Below are 20,008 nucleotides of genomic sequence, written 5' to 3'. Positions count from 1 at the left end.
GCCCTCTCATGAAAGCATTCAGAGAATTGGCCTCCACTGCCTTCTGAGGCAGAGAATTCCACAGATTCACAACTCTCTGGGTGAATTTTTTTTTCCTCGTCTCTGTTCTAAATGGCCGACCCCTTGTTCTTAAACTGTGTGGCCCCTAGTTCTGGACTCCCCCAACATTGGGAACATGTTTCCTGCCTCTAGTGTGTCCAATCCCTTAATAATCTTATACGTTTCAATAAGATCCCCTCTCATCTTTCTAAATTCCAGTGTATACAAGCCTAGTCGCTCCAGTCTTTCAACATACGACAGTCCCGCCATTCCGGGAATTAACCTAGTAAACCTACGCTGCACGCCCTCCATAGCAAGGACGTCCTTCCTCAAATTTGGAGACCAAAACTGCACACAGTACTCCAGTCTCACTAGGGCCCTGTACAACTGCAGAAGGACCTCTTTGCTCCTATACTCAACTCCTCTTGTTATGAATCCGTGGCGACCAGCGATCACGGCGTACGCTAACTATTCTGCACACTCGGGACAATTTACAATTCTCACCGAAGCCAATTATCCCACAAATCTCGGGTCGGACCCAAGCCTGGATCTCAGAGCACGGATTCATATCTTCATAAGTGATAGGATCAAAATTCACGGAGCGGATTCTGTGACTCTGTGTCTCTGTGTCTCTGACTGTGACTCTGTGTCCCTGTGTCTCTCTGTCTCTCTGTCTCTCTGTGTCCCTGTGTCTCTGTGTCTCTGTGTCCCTGTGTCCCTGTGTCCCTGTCTCTGTGTCTCTCTGTCTCTCTGTCTCTGTGTCTCTGTGTCTGTGTCTCTCTGTCTCTCTCTCTCTGTGTCTCTCTGTCTCTCTGTCTCTCTCTCTCTGTGTCTCTGTGTCTCTGTGTCCCTGTCTCTGTGTCCCTGTGTCCCTGTGTCCCTGTGTCCCTGTGTCCCTGTGTCCCTGTGTCCCTGTGTCCATGTGTCCCTGTGTCCCTGTGTCCCTGTGTCTCTGTGTCCCTGTGTCCCTGTGTCCCTGTGTCCCTGTGTCCCTGTGTCCCTGTCTCTGTGTCCCTGTGTCCCTGTGTCCCTGTGTCCCTGTGTCTCTGTGTCCCTGTGTCCATGTGTCCCTGTGTCCCTGTGTCTCTGTGTCCCTGTGTCCCTGTGTCCCTGTGTCCCTGTGTCCCTGTGTCCCTGTGTCCCTGTGTCTCTGTGTCCATGTGCCTCTGTGTCCCTGTGTCTCTGTGTCTCTGTGTCCCTGTGTCCCTGTGTCCCTGTGTCTCTGTGTCCCTGTGTCCCTGTGTCCCTGTGTCCATGTGCCTCTGTGTCCCTGTGTCTCTGTGTCCCTGTGTCCCTGTGTCTCTGTGTCCCTGTGTCCCTGTGTCTCTGTGTCCCTGTGTCTCTGTGTCTCTGTGTCTCTGTGTCCCTGTGTCCCTGTGTCCATGTGCCCCTGTGTCCCTGTGTCCCTGTGTCCCTGTGTCCCTGTGTCCCTGTGTCCCTGTGTCCATGTGCCTCTGTGTCCCTGTGTCCCTGTGTCCCTGTGTCCCTGTGTCCATGTGCCTCTGTGTCCCTGTGTCCCTGTGTCCCTGTGTCCCTGTGTCCCTGTGTCCCTGTGTCCCTGTGTCCCTGTGTCCCTGTGTCCCTGTGTCCCTGTGTCCCTGTGTCTCTGTGTCCCTGTGTCCCTGTGTCCCTGTGTCTCTGTGTCCCTGTGTCCCTGTGTCCCTGTGTCCCTGTGTCCCTGTGTCCCTGTGTCTCTGTGTCCCTGTGTCCCTGTGTCCTGTGTCTCTGTGTCCCTGTGTCCCTGTGTCCTGTGTCCCTGTGTCCATGTGCCTCTGTGTCCCTGTGTCCCTGTGTCCCTGTGTCCCTGTGTCCCTGTGTCTCTGTGTCCCTGTGTCTCTGTGTCCCTGTGTCTCTGTGTCTCTGTGTCTCTGTGTCCCTGTGTCCCTGTGTCCCTGTGTCCATGTGCCCCTGTGTCCCTGTGTCCCTGTGTCCCTGTGTCTCTGTGTCCCTGTGTCCCTGTGTCCCTGTGCCTCTGTGTCCCTGTGTCCCTGTGTCCCTGTGTCCATGTGCCTCTGTGTCTCTGTGTCCCTATGTCTCTGTGTCTCTGTGTCCCTGTGTCCCTGTGTCTCTGTGTCCGTGTGTCCCTGTGTCTCTGTGTCCGTGTGTCCCTGTGTCTCTGTGTCCCTGTGTCTCTGTGTCTCTGTGTCCCTGTGTCTCTGTGTCCCTGTGTCTCTGTGTCCCTGTGTCCCTGTGTCTCTGTGTCTCTGTGTCCCTGTGTCCCTGTGTCTCTGTGTCCGTGTGTCCCTGTGTCTCTGTGTCTGTGTGTCCCTGTGTCTCTGTGTCCCTGTGTCCCTGTGTCCCTGTGTCCCTGTGTCTCTGTGTCTGTGTGTCCCTGTGTCTCTGTGTCTCTGTGTCCCTGTGTCCCTGTGTCCCTGTGTCCCTGTGTCCCTGTGTCCCTGTGTCCCTGTGTCTCTGTGTCCCTGTGTCCCTGTGTCCCTGTCTCCCTGTGTCCCTGTGTCTCTGTGTCTCTGTCTCTGTGTCCCTGTGTCCCTGTGTCTCTGTGTCCCTGTGTCTGTGTGTCTGTGTGTCCCTGTGTCCCTGTGTCTGTGTGTCCCTGTGTCTCTGTGTCCCTATGTCTCTGTGCCTCTGTGTCCCTGTGTCCCTGTGTCCCTGTGTCCCTGTGTCCCTGTGTCCCTGTGTCTCTGTGTCTCTGTGTCCCTGTCTCCCTGTGTCCCTGTGTCTCTGTGTCCCTGTGTCTCTGTGTCCCTGTGTCTCTGTGTCTCTGTGTCCCTGTGTCCCTGTGTCCCTGTGTCCCTGTGTCCCTGTCTCCCTGTGTCCCTGTGTCTCTGTGTCCCTGTGTCTCTGTGTCCCTGTGTCCCTGTGTCCCTGTGTCTCTGTGTCCCTGTGTCTCTGTGTCCCTGTGTCTCTGTGTCCCTGTGTCCCTGTGTCTCTGTGTCCCTGTGTCCCTGTGTCTCTGTGTCCCTGTGTCTCTGTGTCTCTGTGTCTCTGTGTCCCTGTGTCTCTGTGTCTCTGTGTCCCTGTGTCTCTGTGTCCCTGTGTCTCTGTGTCCCTGTGTCTCTGTGTCTCTGTGTCTCTGTGTCTCTGTGTCCCTGTGTCTCTGTGTCTCTGTGTCTCTGTGTCTCTGTGTCTCTGTGTCTCTCTGTCTCTCTCTGTGTCTCTGTGTCTCTGTGTCCCTGTGTCCCTGTGTCCCTGTGTCCCTGTGTCCCTGTGTCCCTGTGTCCCTGTGTCCCTGTGTCTCTGTGTCTCTGTGTCTCTGTGTCCCTGTGTCTCTGTGTCTCTGTGTCCCTGTGTCCCTGTGTCCCTGTGTCCCTGTGTCCCTGTGTCCCTGTGTCCCTGTGTCCCTGTGTCTCTGTGTCTCTGTGTCTCTGTGTCCCTGTGTCCCTGTGTCTCTGTGTCCCTGTGTCCCTGTGTCTCTGTGTCCCTGTGTCCCTGTGTCCCTGTGTCTCTGTGTCCCTGTGTCCCTGTGTCTCTGTGTCCCTGTGTCCCTGTGTCTGTGTGTCTCTGTGTCCCTGTGTCTGTGTGTCCCTGTGTCCCTGTGTCCCTGTGTCTGTGTGTCCCTGTGTCCCTGTGTCTCTGTGTCCCTGTGTCCCTGTGTCCCTGTGTCCCTGTGTCCCTGTGTCTGTGTGTCCCTGTGTCCCTGTGTCTCTGTGTCCCTGTGTCCCTGTGTCCCTGTGTCCCTGTGTCCCTGTGTCCCTGTGTCCCTGTGTCCCTGTGTCTCTGTGTCCCTGTGTCTCTGTGTCCCTGTGTCTCTGTGTCCCTGTGTCTCTGTGTCCCTGTGTCTCTGTGTCCCTGTGTCTCTGTGTCCCTGTGTCTCTGTGTCCCTGTGTCTCTGTGTCCCTGTGTCTCTGTGTCCCTGTGTCTCTGTGTCCCTGTGTCTCTGTGTCCCTGTGTCTCTGTGTCCCTGTGTCTCTGTGTCCCTGTGTCTCTGTGTCCCTGTGTCTCTGTGTCCCTGTGTCTCTGTGTCCCTGTGTCCCTGTGTCTCTGTGTCTGTGTGTCTCTGTGTCTCTGTGTCTCTGTGTCTCTGTGTCTCTGTGTCCCTGTGTCTCTGTGTCTCTGTGTCTCTGTGTCTCTGTGTCCCTGTGTCTCTGTGTCTCTGTGTCTCTGTGTCTCTGTGTCTCTGTGTCTCTGTGTCCCTGTGTCTCTGTGTCCCTGTGTCCCTGTGTCCCTGTGTCTCTGTGTCTCTGTGTCTCTGTGTCTCTGTGTCCCTGTGTCCCTGTGTCCCTGTGTCCCTGTGTCTCTGTGTCCCTGTGTCTCTGTGTCTCTGTGTCCCTGTGTCTCTGTGTCTCTGTGTCTGTGTGTCCCTGTGTCTCTGTGTCTCTGTGTCTGTGTGTCTCTGTGTCTCTGTGTCCCTGTGTCTCTGTGTCTGTGTGTCTCTGTGTCCCTGTGTCTCTGTGTCTGTGTGTCTCTGTGTCTGTGTCTCTGTGTGTCTCTGTGTCCCTGTGTCTCTGTGTCCCTGTGTCTCTGTGTCCCTGTGTCTCTGTGTCCCTGTGTCTCTGTGTCCCTGTGTCTCTGTGTCTCTGTGTCTCTGTGTCCCTGTGTCTCTGTGTCCCTGTGTCTCTGTGTCTGTGTGTCTCTGTGTCCCTGTGTCTCTGTGTCTCTGTGTCTCTGTGTCCCTGTGTCTCTGTGTCTCTGTGTCTCTGTGTCTCTCTGTCTCTATGTCTATAGAAACATAGAAACATAGAAAATAGGTGCAGGGGTAGGCCATTCGGCCCTTCGAGCCTGTACGCACCACCATTCAATATGATCATGGCAGATCATCCAACTCAGTATCCTGTACCTGCCTTCTCTCCATACCCCCTGATCCCTTTAGCCACAAGGGCCACATCTAACTCCCTCTTAAATATAGCCAATGAACTGGCCTCAACTACCTTCTGTGGCAGAGAATTCCACAGATTCACCACTCTCTGTGTGAAGAAATGTTTTCTCATCTCGGTCCTAAAAGACTTCCCCCTTATCCTTAAACTGTGACCCCTGGTTCTGGACTCCCCCAACATCGGGAACAATCTTCCTGCATCTAGCCTGTCCAACCCCTTAAGAATTTTATATGTTTCTATAAGATCCCCCCTCAGTCTTCTAAATTCCAGCGAGTACAAGCCGAGTCTATCCAGTCTTTCTTCATATGAAAGTCCTGCCATCCCAGGGATCAATCTGGTGAACCTTCTCTGTACTCCCTCTATGGCAAGAACGTCTTTCCTCAGATTAGGAGACCAAAACTGTACACAATACTCCAGGTGTGATTCTATGACTGTCTATGATTCTATGTCTATGACTCTATTTATTCACAAAATGTTGGAGTAACTCAGCAGGTCAGGCAGCATCTCAGGAGAGAAGGAATGGGCGACGTTTCGGGTCGAGACCCTTCTTCAGACTGATGTCAGGGGGGCGGGACAAAGAAAGGATACAGGTGGAGAGAGGAAGACAGTGGGAGAGACAGGAAGATAGAGGGAGATCTGGGAAGGAGGAGGGGGGGAAGAGAGGGACAGAGGAACTATCTAAAGTTGGAGAAGTCGATGTTCATACCACCGGGCTGCAAGCTGCCTAGGCGAAATATGAGGTGCCGTTCCTCCAATTTGCGGCGGGCCTCACTATGGCACTGGAGGAGGTCCATGACAGAAAGGTCAGGCTGGGAGTGGGAGGGGGAGTTGAAGTGCTGAGCCACCGGGAGATCAGGTTGGTTAAGGCGGACTGAGCGAAGGTGTTGAGCGAAACGATCGCCGAGCCTGCGTTTGGTTTCGCCGATGTAAATAAGTTGACATCTGGAGCAGCGGATACAATAGATGAGGTTGGAGGAGGTGCAGGTGAACCTCTGTCTCACCTATGTGATTCTATGATTCTATGAGTCTATGTCTATGATTCTATGCCTCTATGTCTATGGGTCTATGCCTCTATGGCCTTATTGGTCTATGTCTCTATGGCCCTATGGCCCTATGGGTCTATGGCCTTATGGGTCTATGGGTGTATGGGAGTTCACGCACCGCCATGAGTAGCCTCAGAAGGCCACTGGTGTTCCTGCCATCCAAGCTGGCCTTGTTGCTGCCCACCTGGGCCTTCAAGGCTTCCAGCAGAGCCTTCAGCCCAGTCTCGGTGATGCGGTTATCTGTGGGGGGAGGGGGGAAGAGGAGATGGTCAGTGGGGGCACAGCAGTTAGTCCCCCTCCCCCTGCCCGCCCCGCACTGCGGTAGACAGCCTCCCCAGCGTTCGAGAGAGGTAACGTGGCGGATGTGAAGAGCACGGACTAACTCCACCCTGGGAAGTGGACAGTGTTTTCCCACACTCCCGACTTGTAGATTGAATGAATGAATGAATGAACGAATGAATGGATGAATGAATGAATGAATGAATGAATAAATGAAGGAATGAATGAAGGAATGAATTAATGAATGAATGAATCAATCAATCAATCAATGAAGGAATGAATGAATGAATAAACGAATGAATGAATGGATGAATGAATGAATCAATCAATCAATCAATGAAGGAATGAATGAATGAATGAATAAACGAATGAATGAATGGATGAATGAATGGATGGATGAATCAATCAATCAATCAATCAATCAATGAAGGAATGAATGAATGAATGGATGGGGGGAAGGGGAGATGGTCAGTGGGGTCACAGCGGTTAGTCCCTCTCCCCCTGCCCGCCCCGCACTGCGGTTTACAGCCTCCCCAGCATTCGAGAGAGGTAACGTGGCGGATGTGAAGAGCACGGACTAACTCCACCCTGGGAAGTGGACAGTGTTTTCCCACACTCCCGACTTGTAGATTGAATGAATGAATGAAGGAATGAATGGATGAATCAATCAATCAATCAATCAATCAATGAAGGAATGAATGAATGAACAAATGAATGAATGAATGAATGAATGAATGAATGAATGAATGAATGAATGAAGGAATGAAGGAATGAAGGAATGAATGAATCAATCAATCAATGAAGGAATGAATGAACGAAGGAATGAATCAATCAATCAATCAATCAATGAACGAAGGAATGAAGGAATGAACAAATGAATAAACGAATGAATGAATGGATGGATGAATGAATGAATGAAGGAATGGATGAATGAATGAACAGATGAACGAATGGATGAATGAACGAATGAATGAATGAATGAATGAATGAATGAATGAATGAATGAATGAATGAATGAACAAATGTGGCACCAGCTTCTCGTTCGCACCCAACAAACAGCTGACTTACTCCAGGACTGTGTGCCCACCTGAGGCAATACTAAAACTGGGATTAGCATGCCCCCTCTCCCCCCCCCCCCCCACCGTGGCCAGACGTACGTGCCAGGTTTAGGCTCAGGAGGCAGGTGTTCCCTGCCAGGTACACCTGCCCGTCTCGATGGTCTGCCACCTCCAGCAATGGCCGCTGGGATCCCGGTGCCTGTGGGCGAGAGAGAGGCGCGGTCAGTGTGGAGGGGGTAGTGTGTGTGTGTGTGTGGGAGTGACAGGGGCGGACAATGTGGAGGGGGTAGTGTGTGTGTGGGAGAGAGAGAGGCGCGGTCAATGTGGGGGGGGTAGTGTGTGTGTGTATGTGGGAGAGAGAGGGGCGGACAATGTGGAGGGGGTAGTGTGTGTGGGAGAGAGAGGCACGGTCAATGTGGGGGGGGGTAGAGTGTGTGTGTGTGGGAGAGAGAGGGGCGGTCAATGTGGAGGGGTAGTGTGTGTGTGGGAGAGAGAGGGGCGGACAATGTGGAGGGGGTAGTGTGTGTGTGTGGGAGAGATGCGGTCAATGTGGGGGGGGGGGTAGAGTGTGTGTGTGGGAGAGAGAGGGGCGGACAATGTGGAGGGGGTAGTGTGTGTGTGTGGGAGAGATGCGGTCAATGTGGGGGGGGGGTAGTGTGTGTGTGTGTGGGAGAGAGGGGAGCGGACAGTGTGGAGGGGGTAGTGTGTGTAGGAGAGAGAGGCACGGTCAATGTGGGGGGGGGTAGAGTGTGTGTGTGGGAGAGAGAGGCGGTCAGTGTGGAGGGGGTAGTGTGTGTGTGTGGGCACAGCGGGGCAGGGAGAGAGAGAGGGGCGGTCAGAGGGGAAGGGGTAGTGTGTGTGGGAGAGAGGGGCGGTCAATGTGGAGGGGTAGTGTGTGTGTGGGAGAGAGAGGCGCGGACAATGTGGAGGGGGGAGTGTGTGTGTGTGTGGGAGAGAGGGGCGGTCAATGTGGGGGGGTAGTGTGTGTGTGTGGGCGGGAGAGAGAGGCGCGGACAATGTGGAGGGGGGAGTGTGTGTGTGTGTGGGAGAGAGGGGCGGTCAATGTGGGGGGGGTAGTGTGTGTGTGTGGGCACAGTGGGGCAGGGGGAGAGAGAGAGGGGGTCAGTGCGGGGAAAGGGGAAGAAGGGGGGGAATGAGGTGGGGGTAGGGGTGGGGGAAAGGGGGACGGGGGGGAGGGGGACAGGGGGAGGGGCAGAGTTACCATCAGCGCACGTAAGGGGGCGGTGATGGGTGGGGTTTGAAGGGAGCAGAGGGAAGGGGAAAGTCTCAGGAATAATGGGGGGAAGGGGGGGAACGAGGGGAAGGGGAGGGGGAAGGGGCAGGGGAAACAAGGGGAGGGGGAAGGGGGAATGAGGGGAAGGGGAGGGGGAAGGGGCAGGGGAAACAAGGGGAGGGGGAAGGGGGAATGAGGGGAAGGGGAGGGGGAAGGGAAGTGGGGGGGAAGGGGAGAACGAGGGGATGGGGGTAAGGGTAGGGGGAAGGGGGGGAGGAGAAACAAGGGGGAAGGGGAGTGGGGGAAGGGGAGGGGGAAGAGGAAGGCGAGGGAGGGGGAAATGAGAGGAAGGGGTGGGGGAAGGGGAAATGAGGGGAAGCGGGGATGGAAGGGGAAGGGGGGAGGGGAAATAAAGGGAAGGGGGAGGGAAGTGGGGGGAAAGGGGGGGTGGGGGGGAAACGAAGGGGAGGTGAAGTGGCAGGGGAAACAAGGGGAGGGGGGTGGGGGGAACGAGGGGAAGGGAAGGCGGAAGGGAAATGGGGGGAAGGGGAGAACGAGGGGATGGGGGGTAAGGGAAGGGGAGGGGGGAAGGGAGAGGGGGAGGAGAAACAAGGGGAAGTGGGGGGAGGGGAGGGGGAAGGGGAGGGGGGAAGGGGAGGGGGAAGGGGAGGGGGGAAAGGAGAGGGGGAGGAGAAACAAGGGGAAGTGGGGGGAGGGGAGGGAGGGGAAATGAAGGGAAGGGGAGGGGGAAGGGAATTGGGGGGGAAAGGGGGAGTGGGGGAAGGGGAATGGGGAAGGGGAGGAGAAACGAGGGGGAGGGGAAGTGGGGGAAGGGGAGGGGGAAGGGGAAAGGTAGGGGAGGGGAAGTGGGGGAAGGGGAGGGGGAAGGGGAGGAGGGGAAACGAGGGGATGGAGGGAAGGGGAGGAGGAAGGGAAGTGGGGGAAGGGGAGAGGGAAGGGAAATGGGGAAGAGAAACAAGGGGAAGGAAAGTGGGGGAAGGGGGAAATGAGGGGAAGGGGGGAAGGGGAAGTGGGGGGGGAAAGGGGGAGTGGGGGAAGGGGATGGGGGAGAAACAAGGGGGAAGGGAAGTGGGGGAAGGGGAGGGGGAAGGGGTGGGAGGGGAAATGAGGGTTAGGGGAGGGGGAAGGGGAGGTGGAAGGGAATGAGGAGGAGAAACGAGGGGGAGGGGAAGTGGGGGAAATGGGAAGGGGAGGGGGAAGGGGAGGAGAAACAAGGGGAAGGGGAAATGAGGGGAATGGAAGGGCAAAGGTGATGGGGATGAGAAGGGGAGGGGGGGAAATGAGGGGAAGGGGAGGGGGAAACGAGGGGGAGGGGATGTGGGGGAGGGGGAGGGTAAAGGAGGGGAGGGGGAGGGGTAGGGGGGTAAAGGAGGGGAGGGGGGGAGTGTGCCCGTGCGTCTGGCCACACACCTCCTGGTCCATGGAGATGTTTCGCCTGTCCTTGGCTGACCTGACCTTGGTCTTGTTGAACTTGAAGTCGGCGCTGATGGAGCCTGGAAGGGAACCACCAACCCCGGTCACCGACAGCCCTCACCGGGCCAACGCGGCCCCACATTTGGCCCCCCGAGGGGGCTTGCCCTCGCTGGAGTTTAGACGGACGAAGGGGGGGGTGGGGTGGGGGCCTCATTGAAACGTACCGAATAGTGAAGGGCCTGGATTTTCTACACACATACACGTCAACGTTCATACCGCTGGGGTGCGAGCTGCCTCCAATTTGCGCTAGGCCTCACTCTTGACAGTGGAGGAGGCCCAGGATAGAGAGGTCAGTGCGGGAGTGGGAGGTGGAGCTAGTGTTGGGCAACCGGGAGATCAGGTAGGTCCAGGCGCACTGAGCGAAGGTGTTCACCGAAACGATCGCCTAGCCTGCGTTCGGTCTCGCCGACGTTTAAGAGTCCACATCTTGAACAGCGGATACAGTAGGTGAGGTTGGAGGAGGTGCAGGTGAACCTCTGCCTCGCCCGAAAGGACCGACGACAGAGTCGAGGGGGAGAGATCCCAGGAATGAGTGGGTTAACGGTAACGATGGGCGTTTGTGGGCACTGGGCCTGTGCTCGCTGGGGTTTAGAAGGACGAGGGGGGACCTGATTGAAACGTACAGAACAGTGAGCGGCCCGGATAGAGTGGATGTGGAGAGGATGTTTCCACTAGTGGGAGAGTCTAGGACCAGAGGGCACAGCCTCAGAATTAAAGGACGTTCCTTTAGGAAGGAGATGAGGAGGGATTTCGCAGAGTAATGCACAGAGTCTCTTGCCCAGAGTAGGTGAATCGAAGACCAGAGGATTTTATTTTAGGAAGGAGATGAGGAGGAATTTCTTCAGTCAGAGGGTGGTGAATCTGTGGGATTCTTTGCCCCAGACGGCTGTGGAGGCCACAAGTCAGTGGGAGTTGTTAAGGCAGAGATAGATAGATTGTTGATCAGTGCGGGTGTCAGGGGTTGTGGGGAGAAGGCAGGAGAATGGGGTTAGGAGGGAGAGATAGAGCAGCCGTGATTGAATGGCGGAGTGGACTCGATGGGCCGAATGGCCTAATTCTGCTCCTATCACTTTCGTTGAGTTTAGGTTAGAGATACAGCGCGGAAACAGGCCCTTCGGCCCACCGGGTCCGTGCCGCCCAGCGATCCCCGCAAACACTAACACTATCCTACACACACACTGGGGACAATGTTTACATTTGCCCAGCCGATTAACCTACAAACCCGCACGTCTTTGGAGTGTGGGAGGAAACCGGAGATCTCGGAGAAAACCCACGCAGGTCACGGGGAGAACGTGCAAACTCCGTACAGACGGCGCCCGTTAGTCAAAAATTGTGATACCTTCGATTTGCCAGTCTGAAGAAGGGTCTCGACCCGAAACGTCACCCATTCCCTCCCTCCTAGATGCTGCCCGACCCGCTGAGTTACTCCAGCATTTTGCGATAACTGGGACGGTGTTAGTGTGCGGGGATCGCTGGTCGGCGCGGACCCGGTGGGCCGAAGGGCCTGTTTCCGCGCTGTACCTCTAAACTAAACTAAACTACCAAGCCAATTAACCCACACACCTGGACGTATGGGAGGAAAACCCACGCAGGTCACGGGGAGAACGTACAAAGACAGCGCCCGTGTCATAGCCATAGAGTCATAGAGTCCGACAGCACAGAAAGAGGCCCTTCGGCCCATCGTGTCCGTGCCGCCCGTTATCAAACACAGTCTAATTTTAATCCCATTTTCCCACATTTGGCCCTGAATGTTGTAGCATTTCAAGTGCCCGTCCAAATGCCTGTTAAACGTTGTGAGTGTTCCCGCCTCCACCACCACCCCAGGCAGTGAGTTCCAGACTCCAACCACCCTCTGGGTGAAAAGGGTTCTTTCTCAACATCCCTCCCCTTACCCTGTATCTATGTCCCCTCGTTGTTGAACCTTCCACCAGTGGAAGAAGTTCCCCAGCCATCTACCTTATCTATGCCCCTCATGATCCTGTACACCTCGATCATGTCCCCTCTCAGCCTTCTCTGCTCCAGGGAAAACAACCCCAGTCTGCCCAGTCTCTCCTCACAGCCGAGGGCCTTCATCCCTGGCATCCGTGGTCAGGATGGAACCCGGTTCTCTGGCGCTGTGAGGCAGCGGCTCGACCCGCCGTGCCGCCCAGGGTTACTGAGCAAACTTGCCTCGTTTCAGCAGCCTGATATCATCCCTCTTCGACAAGACCTGGCTGGCGGACGGAACAGGCTTCTCTGGAATCGTAGTGTCTTTCTGTACCTAGACGGGGAAAGGGAACTGACATTATTAGCGTATTGGTTCCTTATTGTCACGTGCACTGAGGTACAGTGGAAGGCTTTGTTCTCGCGTGCTATCCAATCAGCGGAAAGACAATGGACTATAGACAATAGGTGCAGGAGGAGGCCATTCGGCCCTTCGAGCCAGCACCGCCATTCAATAGACAATAGGTGCAGGAGTAGGCCATTCGGCCCTTCGAGACAGCACCGCCATTCAATAGACAATAGGTGCAGGAGGAGGCCATTCGGCCCTTCGAGACAGCACCGCCATTCAATAGACAATAGGTGCAGGAGGAGGCCATTCGGCCCTTCGAGCAAGCACCGCCATTCAATAGACAATAGGTGCAGGAGGAGGCCATTCGGCCCTTCGAGCCAGCACCGCCATTCAATAGACAATAGGTGCAGGAGGAGGCCATTCGGCCCTTTGAGACAGCACCGCCATTCAATAGATAATAGGTGCAGGAGGAGGCCATTCGGCCCTTTGAGACAGCACCGCCATTCAATAGACAATAGGTGCAGGAGGAGGCCATTCGGCCCTTTGAGACAGCACCGCCATTCAATAGACAATAGGTGCAGGAGTAGGCCATTCGGCCCTTTGAGACAGCACCGCCATTCAATAGATAATAGGTGCAGGAGGAGGCCATTCGGCCCTTTGAGCCAGCACCGCCATTCAATAGACAATAGGTGCAGGAGTAGGCCATTCGGCCCTTCGAGCCTGTACGCACCGCCATTCAATGTAATCATGGCTGGTCATTCTCAATCAGTACCCCGTTCCTGCCTTCTCCCCATACCCCCTGACTCCGCTATCCTTAAGAGCTCTATCTAGCTCTCTCTTGAATGCATTCAGAGAATTGGCCTCCACTGCCTTCTGAGGCAGAGAATCCCACAGATTCACAACTCTCTGACTGAAAAAGTTTTTCCTCGTCTCCGTTCTAAATGGCCGACCCCTTATTCTTAAACTGTGTGTGGCCCCTTGTTCTGGACTCCCCCAACATTGGGAACATGCTTCCTTAAGAGAGAGTTAGATAGAGTTCCAGGGGGTAGCGGAATCAAGGGATATGGGGAGAAGGCAGGCACGGGTTACTGATTGTGGATGATCAGCCATGATCACAATGAATGACAGTGCGTACAGGCTCGAAGGGCCAAATGGCCTCCTCCTGCACCTATTTTCTGTTTCTATGAATCTGGAGGTGTGCGTTTTCACGCTTCTGTACCTCTTGCCCCGATGGGAGAGGGGAGGAGAGGGAGTGGCCGGGGGTGAGACTGGTCCTTGATTGTGCTGCTGGCCTTGCCGAGGCAGCGTGAGGTGTAGATAGAGTCCATGGGAGGGAGGTTGGTTTGTGTCGAAGATAGACACAGAAAGCTGGAGCAACTCAGCGGGGCGGGCAGCATCTCTGGAGAGAAGGAATGGGTGACGTCTCAGGTCGAGACCTCTCTTCAGACTGAGTGTTCTCAGTCTGAAGAAGAAGGGTCTCGACCCGAAAAACATCGCCCATTCCTTCTCTCCAGAGATGCTGCCCGCCCCGCTGAGTTACTCCAGCTTTCTGTGTCCATTCTGGGAGAGGCGGTCACGGTGGCGCGGCGGGAGAGTTGCCGCCTGACAGCGAACGCAGCGCCGGAGACCCGGGTTCGATCCCGACCACGGGCGCCGTCTGTACGGAGTTTGCACGTTCTCCCCGTGACCTGCGTGGGTTTCCTCCGAGATCTTCTGATTCCTCCCACACTCCAAAGACGTACAGGTTTGTAGGTTAATTGGCTTTGTGTAAATGTAAAAATCGTCCCTAGTGTGTGTAGGATTGTGTTAGTGTGTGGGGATCGCTGGGCGGCACAGACCCGGTGGGCCGAAGGGCCTGTTTCCGCACTGTATCTCTAAATCTAAATCTAAAAATCTACAGTTGTACAGTGTATAACATATATAACAACTACAGCATGGAAACAGGCCCGTTCGGCCCTACCAGTCCACGCCGACCACTCTCCCTGACCTAGTCTCATCTACCTGCTCTCAGACCATAACCCTCTAATCCCCTCTCATCCATATACCTATCCAATTTACTCTTAAATAATAAAATCGAGCCTGCCTCCACCACTTCCACCGGAAGCCCATTCCATACAGCCACCACCCTCTGAGTAAAGAAGTTACCCCTCATGTTACCCCTAAACCTTTGTCCCTCAATTCTGAAGCTATGTCCCCTTGTTGGAATCTTCCCCACTCTCAAAGGGAAAAACCTACCCACATCAACTCTGTCCGTCCCTCTTCAAATGTTAAAAACCTCTATCAAGTCCCCCCTCAACCTTCTACGCTCCAAAGAATAAAGACCCAACCTGTTCAACCTCTCTCTGTAGCCTAAGTGCTGAAACCCAGGCAACATTCTAGTAAATCTCCTCTGTACCCTCTCCATTTTGTCGACATCCTTCCTATAAGCAAGGACACGGGGAGCAAGCAGGAACAGGGTACTGATTGTGGATGATCAGCCGCGATGATGTTGAATGGCGGCGCTGGCACGAAGGGCCGAAGGGCCGAATGGCCTCCTCCTGCACCTACTCTCTATGTTTCTATGTCTCTGTCACAATCTCGATCAAAGATACCAGAGGAACAAGACGGACCACTCCGTTGAAATCGCCTGTACTGAAGTGTAGTACGCAAAGGGGCGTAACGTCCGCCATTTTAGTAGGCGACCCCCGCCATTTTAGTAGGCAAACCCCGTCATTTTAGTGGGCGACCCCCGCCATTTTAGTATGCAAACTCCGCCATTTTAGTAGGCAAACCCCGCCGTTTTAGTATGCAGACTCCGCCATTTTAGTAGGCAACCCCCGCCATTTTAGTAGGCAAACCCTGCGGTTCGCTCTGCCTCTCACAGTGTAGTCAGTGTTCTGGGGGAACAGTATTGCGTGATGATGTGTATGATGCCACAGTCTTAGAATAAAGGGGAGGCCGTTTAAAACTGAGGTGAGAAGCAACTTTTCCACCCAGAGAGTTGTGAATGTGTGGGATTCTCTGCCACAGAGGGCAGTGGAGGTCGATTCACTGGATGGATTTAAGAGAGAGTTAGACAGAGCTCCAGGGGTTAGTGGAATCAAGGGATATGGGGAGAAGGCAGGCACGGGTTACTGATTGTGGACGGTCAGCCGCGATCACAATGAATGGCTCAGAAGGCAGTGGAGGCCAATTCTCTGGATGCATTCAAGGGAGAGCTAGATAGAGCTCTTAAGGATAGCGGAGTCAGGGGGTATGGGGAGAAGGCAGGAACGGGGTACTGATTGAGAATGATCAGCCATGATCACATTGAATGGCGGTGCGTACAGGCTCGAAGGGCTGAATGGCCTCCTCCTGCACTTATTGCCTATTGAATGGCGGTGCTGGCTCGAAGGGCCGAATGGCCTCCTCCTGCACCTATTGTCTATTGTCTATTGAATGGCAGTGCTGGCTAGAAGGGCCGAATGGCCTCCCCTGCACCTATTGTCCATTGTCTATTGAATGGTGTTGCTGGCTCGAAGGGCCGAATGGCCTCCTCCTGCACCTATTGTCTATTGTCTATTGAATGGCGGTGCTGGCTCGAAGGGCCGAATGGCCTCCTCCTGCACCTACTGTCTATTGAATGGCGGCGCTGGCTCGAAGGGCCGAATGGCCTCCTCCTGCACCTACTGTCTATTGAATGGCGGCGCTGGCTCGAAGGGCCGAATGGCCTCCTCCTGCACCTGTTGTCTATGTTTCTATGATACCTTTAAAATGCAGAATATATCTCATCTATCAGCTCGCAGATTTTTTGTTCTTTTTCTTTTTTAAACGCCTCTGCAAGTTCCTGCCGACTAAAATGGCGCGGGGGTTTTGAAGGCCGAGTGGTAGGCCGTGCCCCCGCTGGTGTCCCTGATCTCGCTCGCGCTCAGCCTGTGCGGGCCGAGGGTTCCGCTCGCGGGATAGCTCGCCTTGTCCTTCTTCTTGGAGGCCCCCCTGCCACTTCTCTGTGACTTGTCCAGCGTGGTGCTGCTGGCGATCTGGCTGCTCCGGTCGCTCTTCGACTCTGGACGTCTCGGGAGGGCGATCTGGCGAGGGAAAGCAAACGCAGAAACAAAATCAAAACGGGGGGCGGGGCGGGGCGGCGCGGCGGGTAGAGCTGCTGCCTCGCGGAGCCAGAGGCCCGGGTTCCATGCCGACCACGGGCGCTGTCTGCACCGAGTTCAGGCGATTTTTTTCGCTCAACAACTTCGCTCAGTCCGCCATAACCAACCTGATCTCCCGGTGGCTGAGCACTTCAACTCTCCCTCCCACTCCCAGTCTGACCTTTCCGTCATGGGCCTCCTCCAGTGCCATAGTGAGGCCCAGCGCAAATTGGAGGAACAGCACCTCATATTTCGCCTGGGCAGCTTGCAGCCCAGCGGTATGAACATTGACTTCTCCAACTTTAGATAGTTCCTCTGTCCCTCTCTTCCCCTCCCCCTTCCCAGTTCTCCCTCTATCTTCCTGTCTCCACCTATATCCTTCCTTTGTCCCGCCCCCCTGACATCAGTCTGAAGAAGGGTCTCGACCCGAAACGTCACCCATTCCTTCTCTCCTGAGATGCTGCCTGACCTGCTGAGTTACTCCAGCATTTTGTGACACCTTCGATTTGTAACAGCGTCTGCAGTTATTATCCCACTCTCATTTTAAGTAACGGTGGTGCAGCGGGTAGAACCGCTGCCTCACAGCGCCGGAGACTCGTGTTCCATCCTGACTACGGGCGCCGTCTGTACGGAGTTTGTACGTTCTCCCCGTGACCTGCGTGGGTTTTCTCCGAGATCTTCGGTTTCCTCCCACACTCCAAAGACGTGCGGGTTTGTAGGTTAATTGGCTGGGCAAATGTAAAAATTGTCCCCAGTGTGTGTAGGATAGTGTTAGTGTGCGGGGATCGCTGGGCGGCACGGACCCGGTGGGCCGAAGGGCCTGTTTCCGCGCTGTATCTCTGAACTAAACTAAACCTTTGACGCCCTTTACTAATCGAGAACCTGTCGATCTTTGCTTTAAAAATAAATCATGATATAAAAATAACAATAAAATTCAAATAACTGAACTAAAAGTAGATGGCCTGATTGTAATTATCCATGTGTGTGTGTGTGTGTGTGTCTGTGTGTGCATGTGCGTATGTGTGTGTGTGCGCGTTTGCATGGGTGTGTATGTGTGTGCGTATGCAGGTGTGTGTGTGCGTGTGTGTGCATATGCATGTGTATGTAGATGTGTGTGTGTGTGTGCGTTTGCATGGGTGTGTATGTGTGTGTGCGTGCGTATGTATGTATGTGTGCGTGTGTTTGTGTGTGTGTGTGTGTGTGTGTGGGGTGTGTGTGTGTGTGTGGGGTGTGTGTGTGTGTGTGCATATTCATGTGTGTGTACGTGTGTGTGTGTGTGTGTGGGGTGTGTGTGTGTGTGTGTGTGGGGTGTGGGGTGTGTGTGTGTGGGGTGTGTGTGTGTGTGTGTGGGGTGTGTGTGTGGGGTGTGTGTGTGTGTGTGGGGTGTGTGTGTGGGGTGTGTGTGTGTGTGTGCGTTTGCATGCGTGTGAGTGAGTGAGTGCGTGAGTGCGTGAGTGTGTATGTGTGTACGTGTGTGTATGTGTGTGTGTGCGTATGCATGTGTGTGTATGTGTGTGTGTGGGGTGTGTGTATGTGTGTGTGTGGGGTGTGTGTATGTGTGTGTGTGGGGTGTGTGTGTGTGGGGTGTGTATGTGTGTACGTGTGTGTGTGTGTGTGTGTGCGTATGCATGTGTGTGTATGTGTGTGTGTGGGGTGTGTGTGTGTGTGTGTGTGGGGTGTGTGCGCGTAGTGTGGGTGTGCGTGTGCATGTGTGTGAAACTTGCACATTCCTCTTGAGACCAGCGTGGGGCAGGGGTGGGAAGGGTGGGGGGGGGGTGGGGGGGGTGGGGCGAAGAGAAGGGTGTGGATGTGTCGGATTTGGGGGCGGGGGGATATTTACTGAGAGGTGACCTAAAATTGGAGAATTAAACGTTCGTACTGCTGGGGTTATAAGCCGCCCAAGTGGAGTCACGTGGCCTCACGCTGGCACTGGAGGAGGCCCCAGGACAGAACGGTCAGTGTGGGACCCAAAATTCTGGAGTAACTCAGCGGGTCAGGCAGCATCTCAGGAGAGAAGGAATGGATGACGTTTCGAGTCGAGACCCTTCTTCAGACTGATGTCGGGGGGGGGGACAAAGGAAGGATATAGGTGGAGACAGGAAGATAGAGGGAGATCTGGGAAGGAGGAGGGGAAGAGAGGGACAGAGGAACTATCTAAAGTTGGAGAAGTCGATGTTCATACCGCTGGGCTGCAAACTGCCCAGGTGAAATATGAGGTGCTGTTCCTCCAATTTCCGGTGGGCCTCACTATGGCACTGGAGGAGGCCCATGACAGAAAGGTCAGACTGGGAGTGGGAGGGGGAGTTGAAGTGCTCAGCCACCGGGAGATCAGGTTGGTTAAGGCGGACCGAGCGCAGGTGTTGAGCGAAGCGATCACCGGGCCTGCGCTTGGTTTCGCCGATGTAAAGAAGTTGACATCTGGAGCAGTGGATGCAGTAGATGAGGTTGGAGGAGGTGCAGGTGAACCTCTGCCTCACCTGGAAAGACTGGGAGAAGGTAACAACGAAGCAAACAGAGATAAAATGTAGTCGGAGACAGTCAGACTGGTGGGAGAACTGGGAAGGGGGAGGGATGGAGGGAGAGAGGGAAAGCAAGGGCTATTTGAAGTTAGAGAAGTCAACATTGGGGTGTAAGCTGCCCAAGCGAGTCAGGTCAGTGTGGGAATGGGAAGGGCAGTTGCAATGGTTGACGACCGGGAGATCCAGCAGGCCATGGCAGACTGATGTTGGAGATCCCATTACCACAACATATGTAGGTGGTCCCACCATCCTAGATGTTGGAGATGCCATCATCTCAACAGATGTTGGAGATAGACAACAGACAATAGGTGTAGGAGGAGGCCATTGGGCCCTTCGAGCCTGAACGCACCGCCATTCAATGTGATCATGGCTGATCATTCACAATCAGTACCCCGTTCCTGCCTTCTCCCCATACCCCCTGACTCCGCTATCCTTAACAGCTCTATCTAGCTCTCTCTTGAATGCATTCAGAGAATTGGCCTCCACTGCCTTCTGAGGCAGAGAATTCCACAGATTCACAACTCTCTGACTGAAAAAGTTTTTCCTCATCTCCGTTCTAAATGGCCGACCCCTTATTCTTAAACTGTGCGTGGCCCCTGGTTCTGGACTCCCCCAACATTGGGAACATGTTTCCTGCCTCTAACGTGTCCAACCCCTTTAATAATCTTATACGTTTCGATAAGATCTCCTCTCATCCTTCTAAATTCCAGTGTATACAAGCCTAGTCGCTCCAGTCTTTCAACATATGATAGTCCTGCCATTCCGGGAATTAACCTGGTGAACCTACGCTGCACCCATTATCCCTACAGATGTTGGAGATCCCATTACCACAACATATGTAGGTGATGCCATCCCCCTAGATGTTGGTGATGCCACCACCCTAGATGTTGGTCATGCCATCCCCCTAGATGTTGGTGATGCCACCACCCTAGATGTTGGTCATGCCATCCCCCTAGATGTTGGTGATGCCACCATCCTAGATGTTGGTGGTCCCACCACCCTAGATGTTGGTGATGCCACCACCCTAGATGTTGGTGATGCCACCATCCTAGATGTTGGTGATGCCACCCCCCTAGATGTTGGTGATGCCACCATCCTAGATGTTGGTGGTCCCACCATCCTAGATGTTGGTGATGCCACCACCCTAGATGTTGGTGATGCCACCATCCTAGATGTTGGTGATGCCACCATC

The 20,008-nt window shown here is 54.5% G+C and overlaps 1 protein-coding gene across 1 annotated transcript in view; it reads right to left on the bottom strand.

The window, feature by feature from the left end:
* Positions 1 to 5,878: 5,878 nt before the first annotated feature.
* LOC144612336 (leucine-rich repeat-containing protein 71-like) overlaps positions 5,879 to 20,008 on the bottom strand; it is a 61,238-nt gene continuing 47,108 nt past the window's right edge. The window contains exons 6-10 of the mRNA XM_078431912.1: positions 16,124 to 16,240; positions 12,092 to 12,182; positions 9,860 to 9,942; positions 7,294 to 7,393; positions 5,879 to 6,097 (exon numbers count right to left, since the gene is read on the bottom strand). Of these exons, the coding sequence (XP_078288038.1) occupies positions 5,934 to 6,097; positions 7,294 to 7,393; positions 9,860 to 9,942; positions 12,092 to 12,182; positions 16,124 to 16,240 (555 nt within the window). The 3' untranslated portion in view covers positions 5,879 to 5,933. The remainder of the gene's footprint in view (positions 6,098 to 7,293; positions 7,394 to 9,859; positions 9,943 to 12,091; positions 12,183 to 16,123; positions 16,241 to 20,008) is intronic.

Source organism: Rhinoraja longicauda, chromosome 44 (genome assembly GCF_053455715.1).
Source record: "Rhinoraja longicauda isolate Sanriku21f chromosome 44, sRhiLon1.1, whole genome shotgun sequence".
NCBI classification, from domain to species: Eukaryota; Metazoa; Chordata; class Chondrichthyes; order Rajiformes; family Arhynchobatidae; genus Rhinoraja; species Rhinoraja longicauda.
Note: the sequence above shows the minus strand (reverse complement) of the source record. Positions and strands in the feature narration are given on the sequence as shown.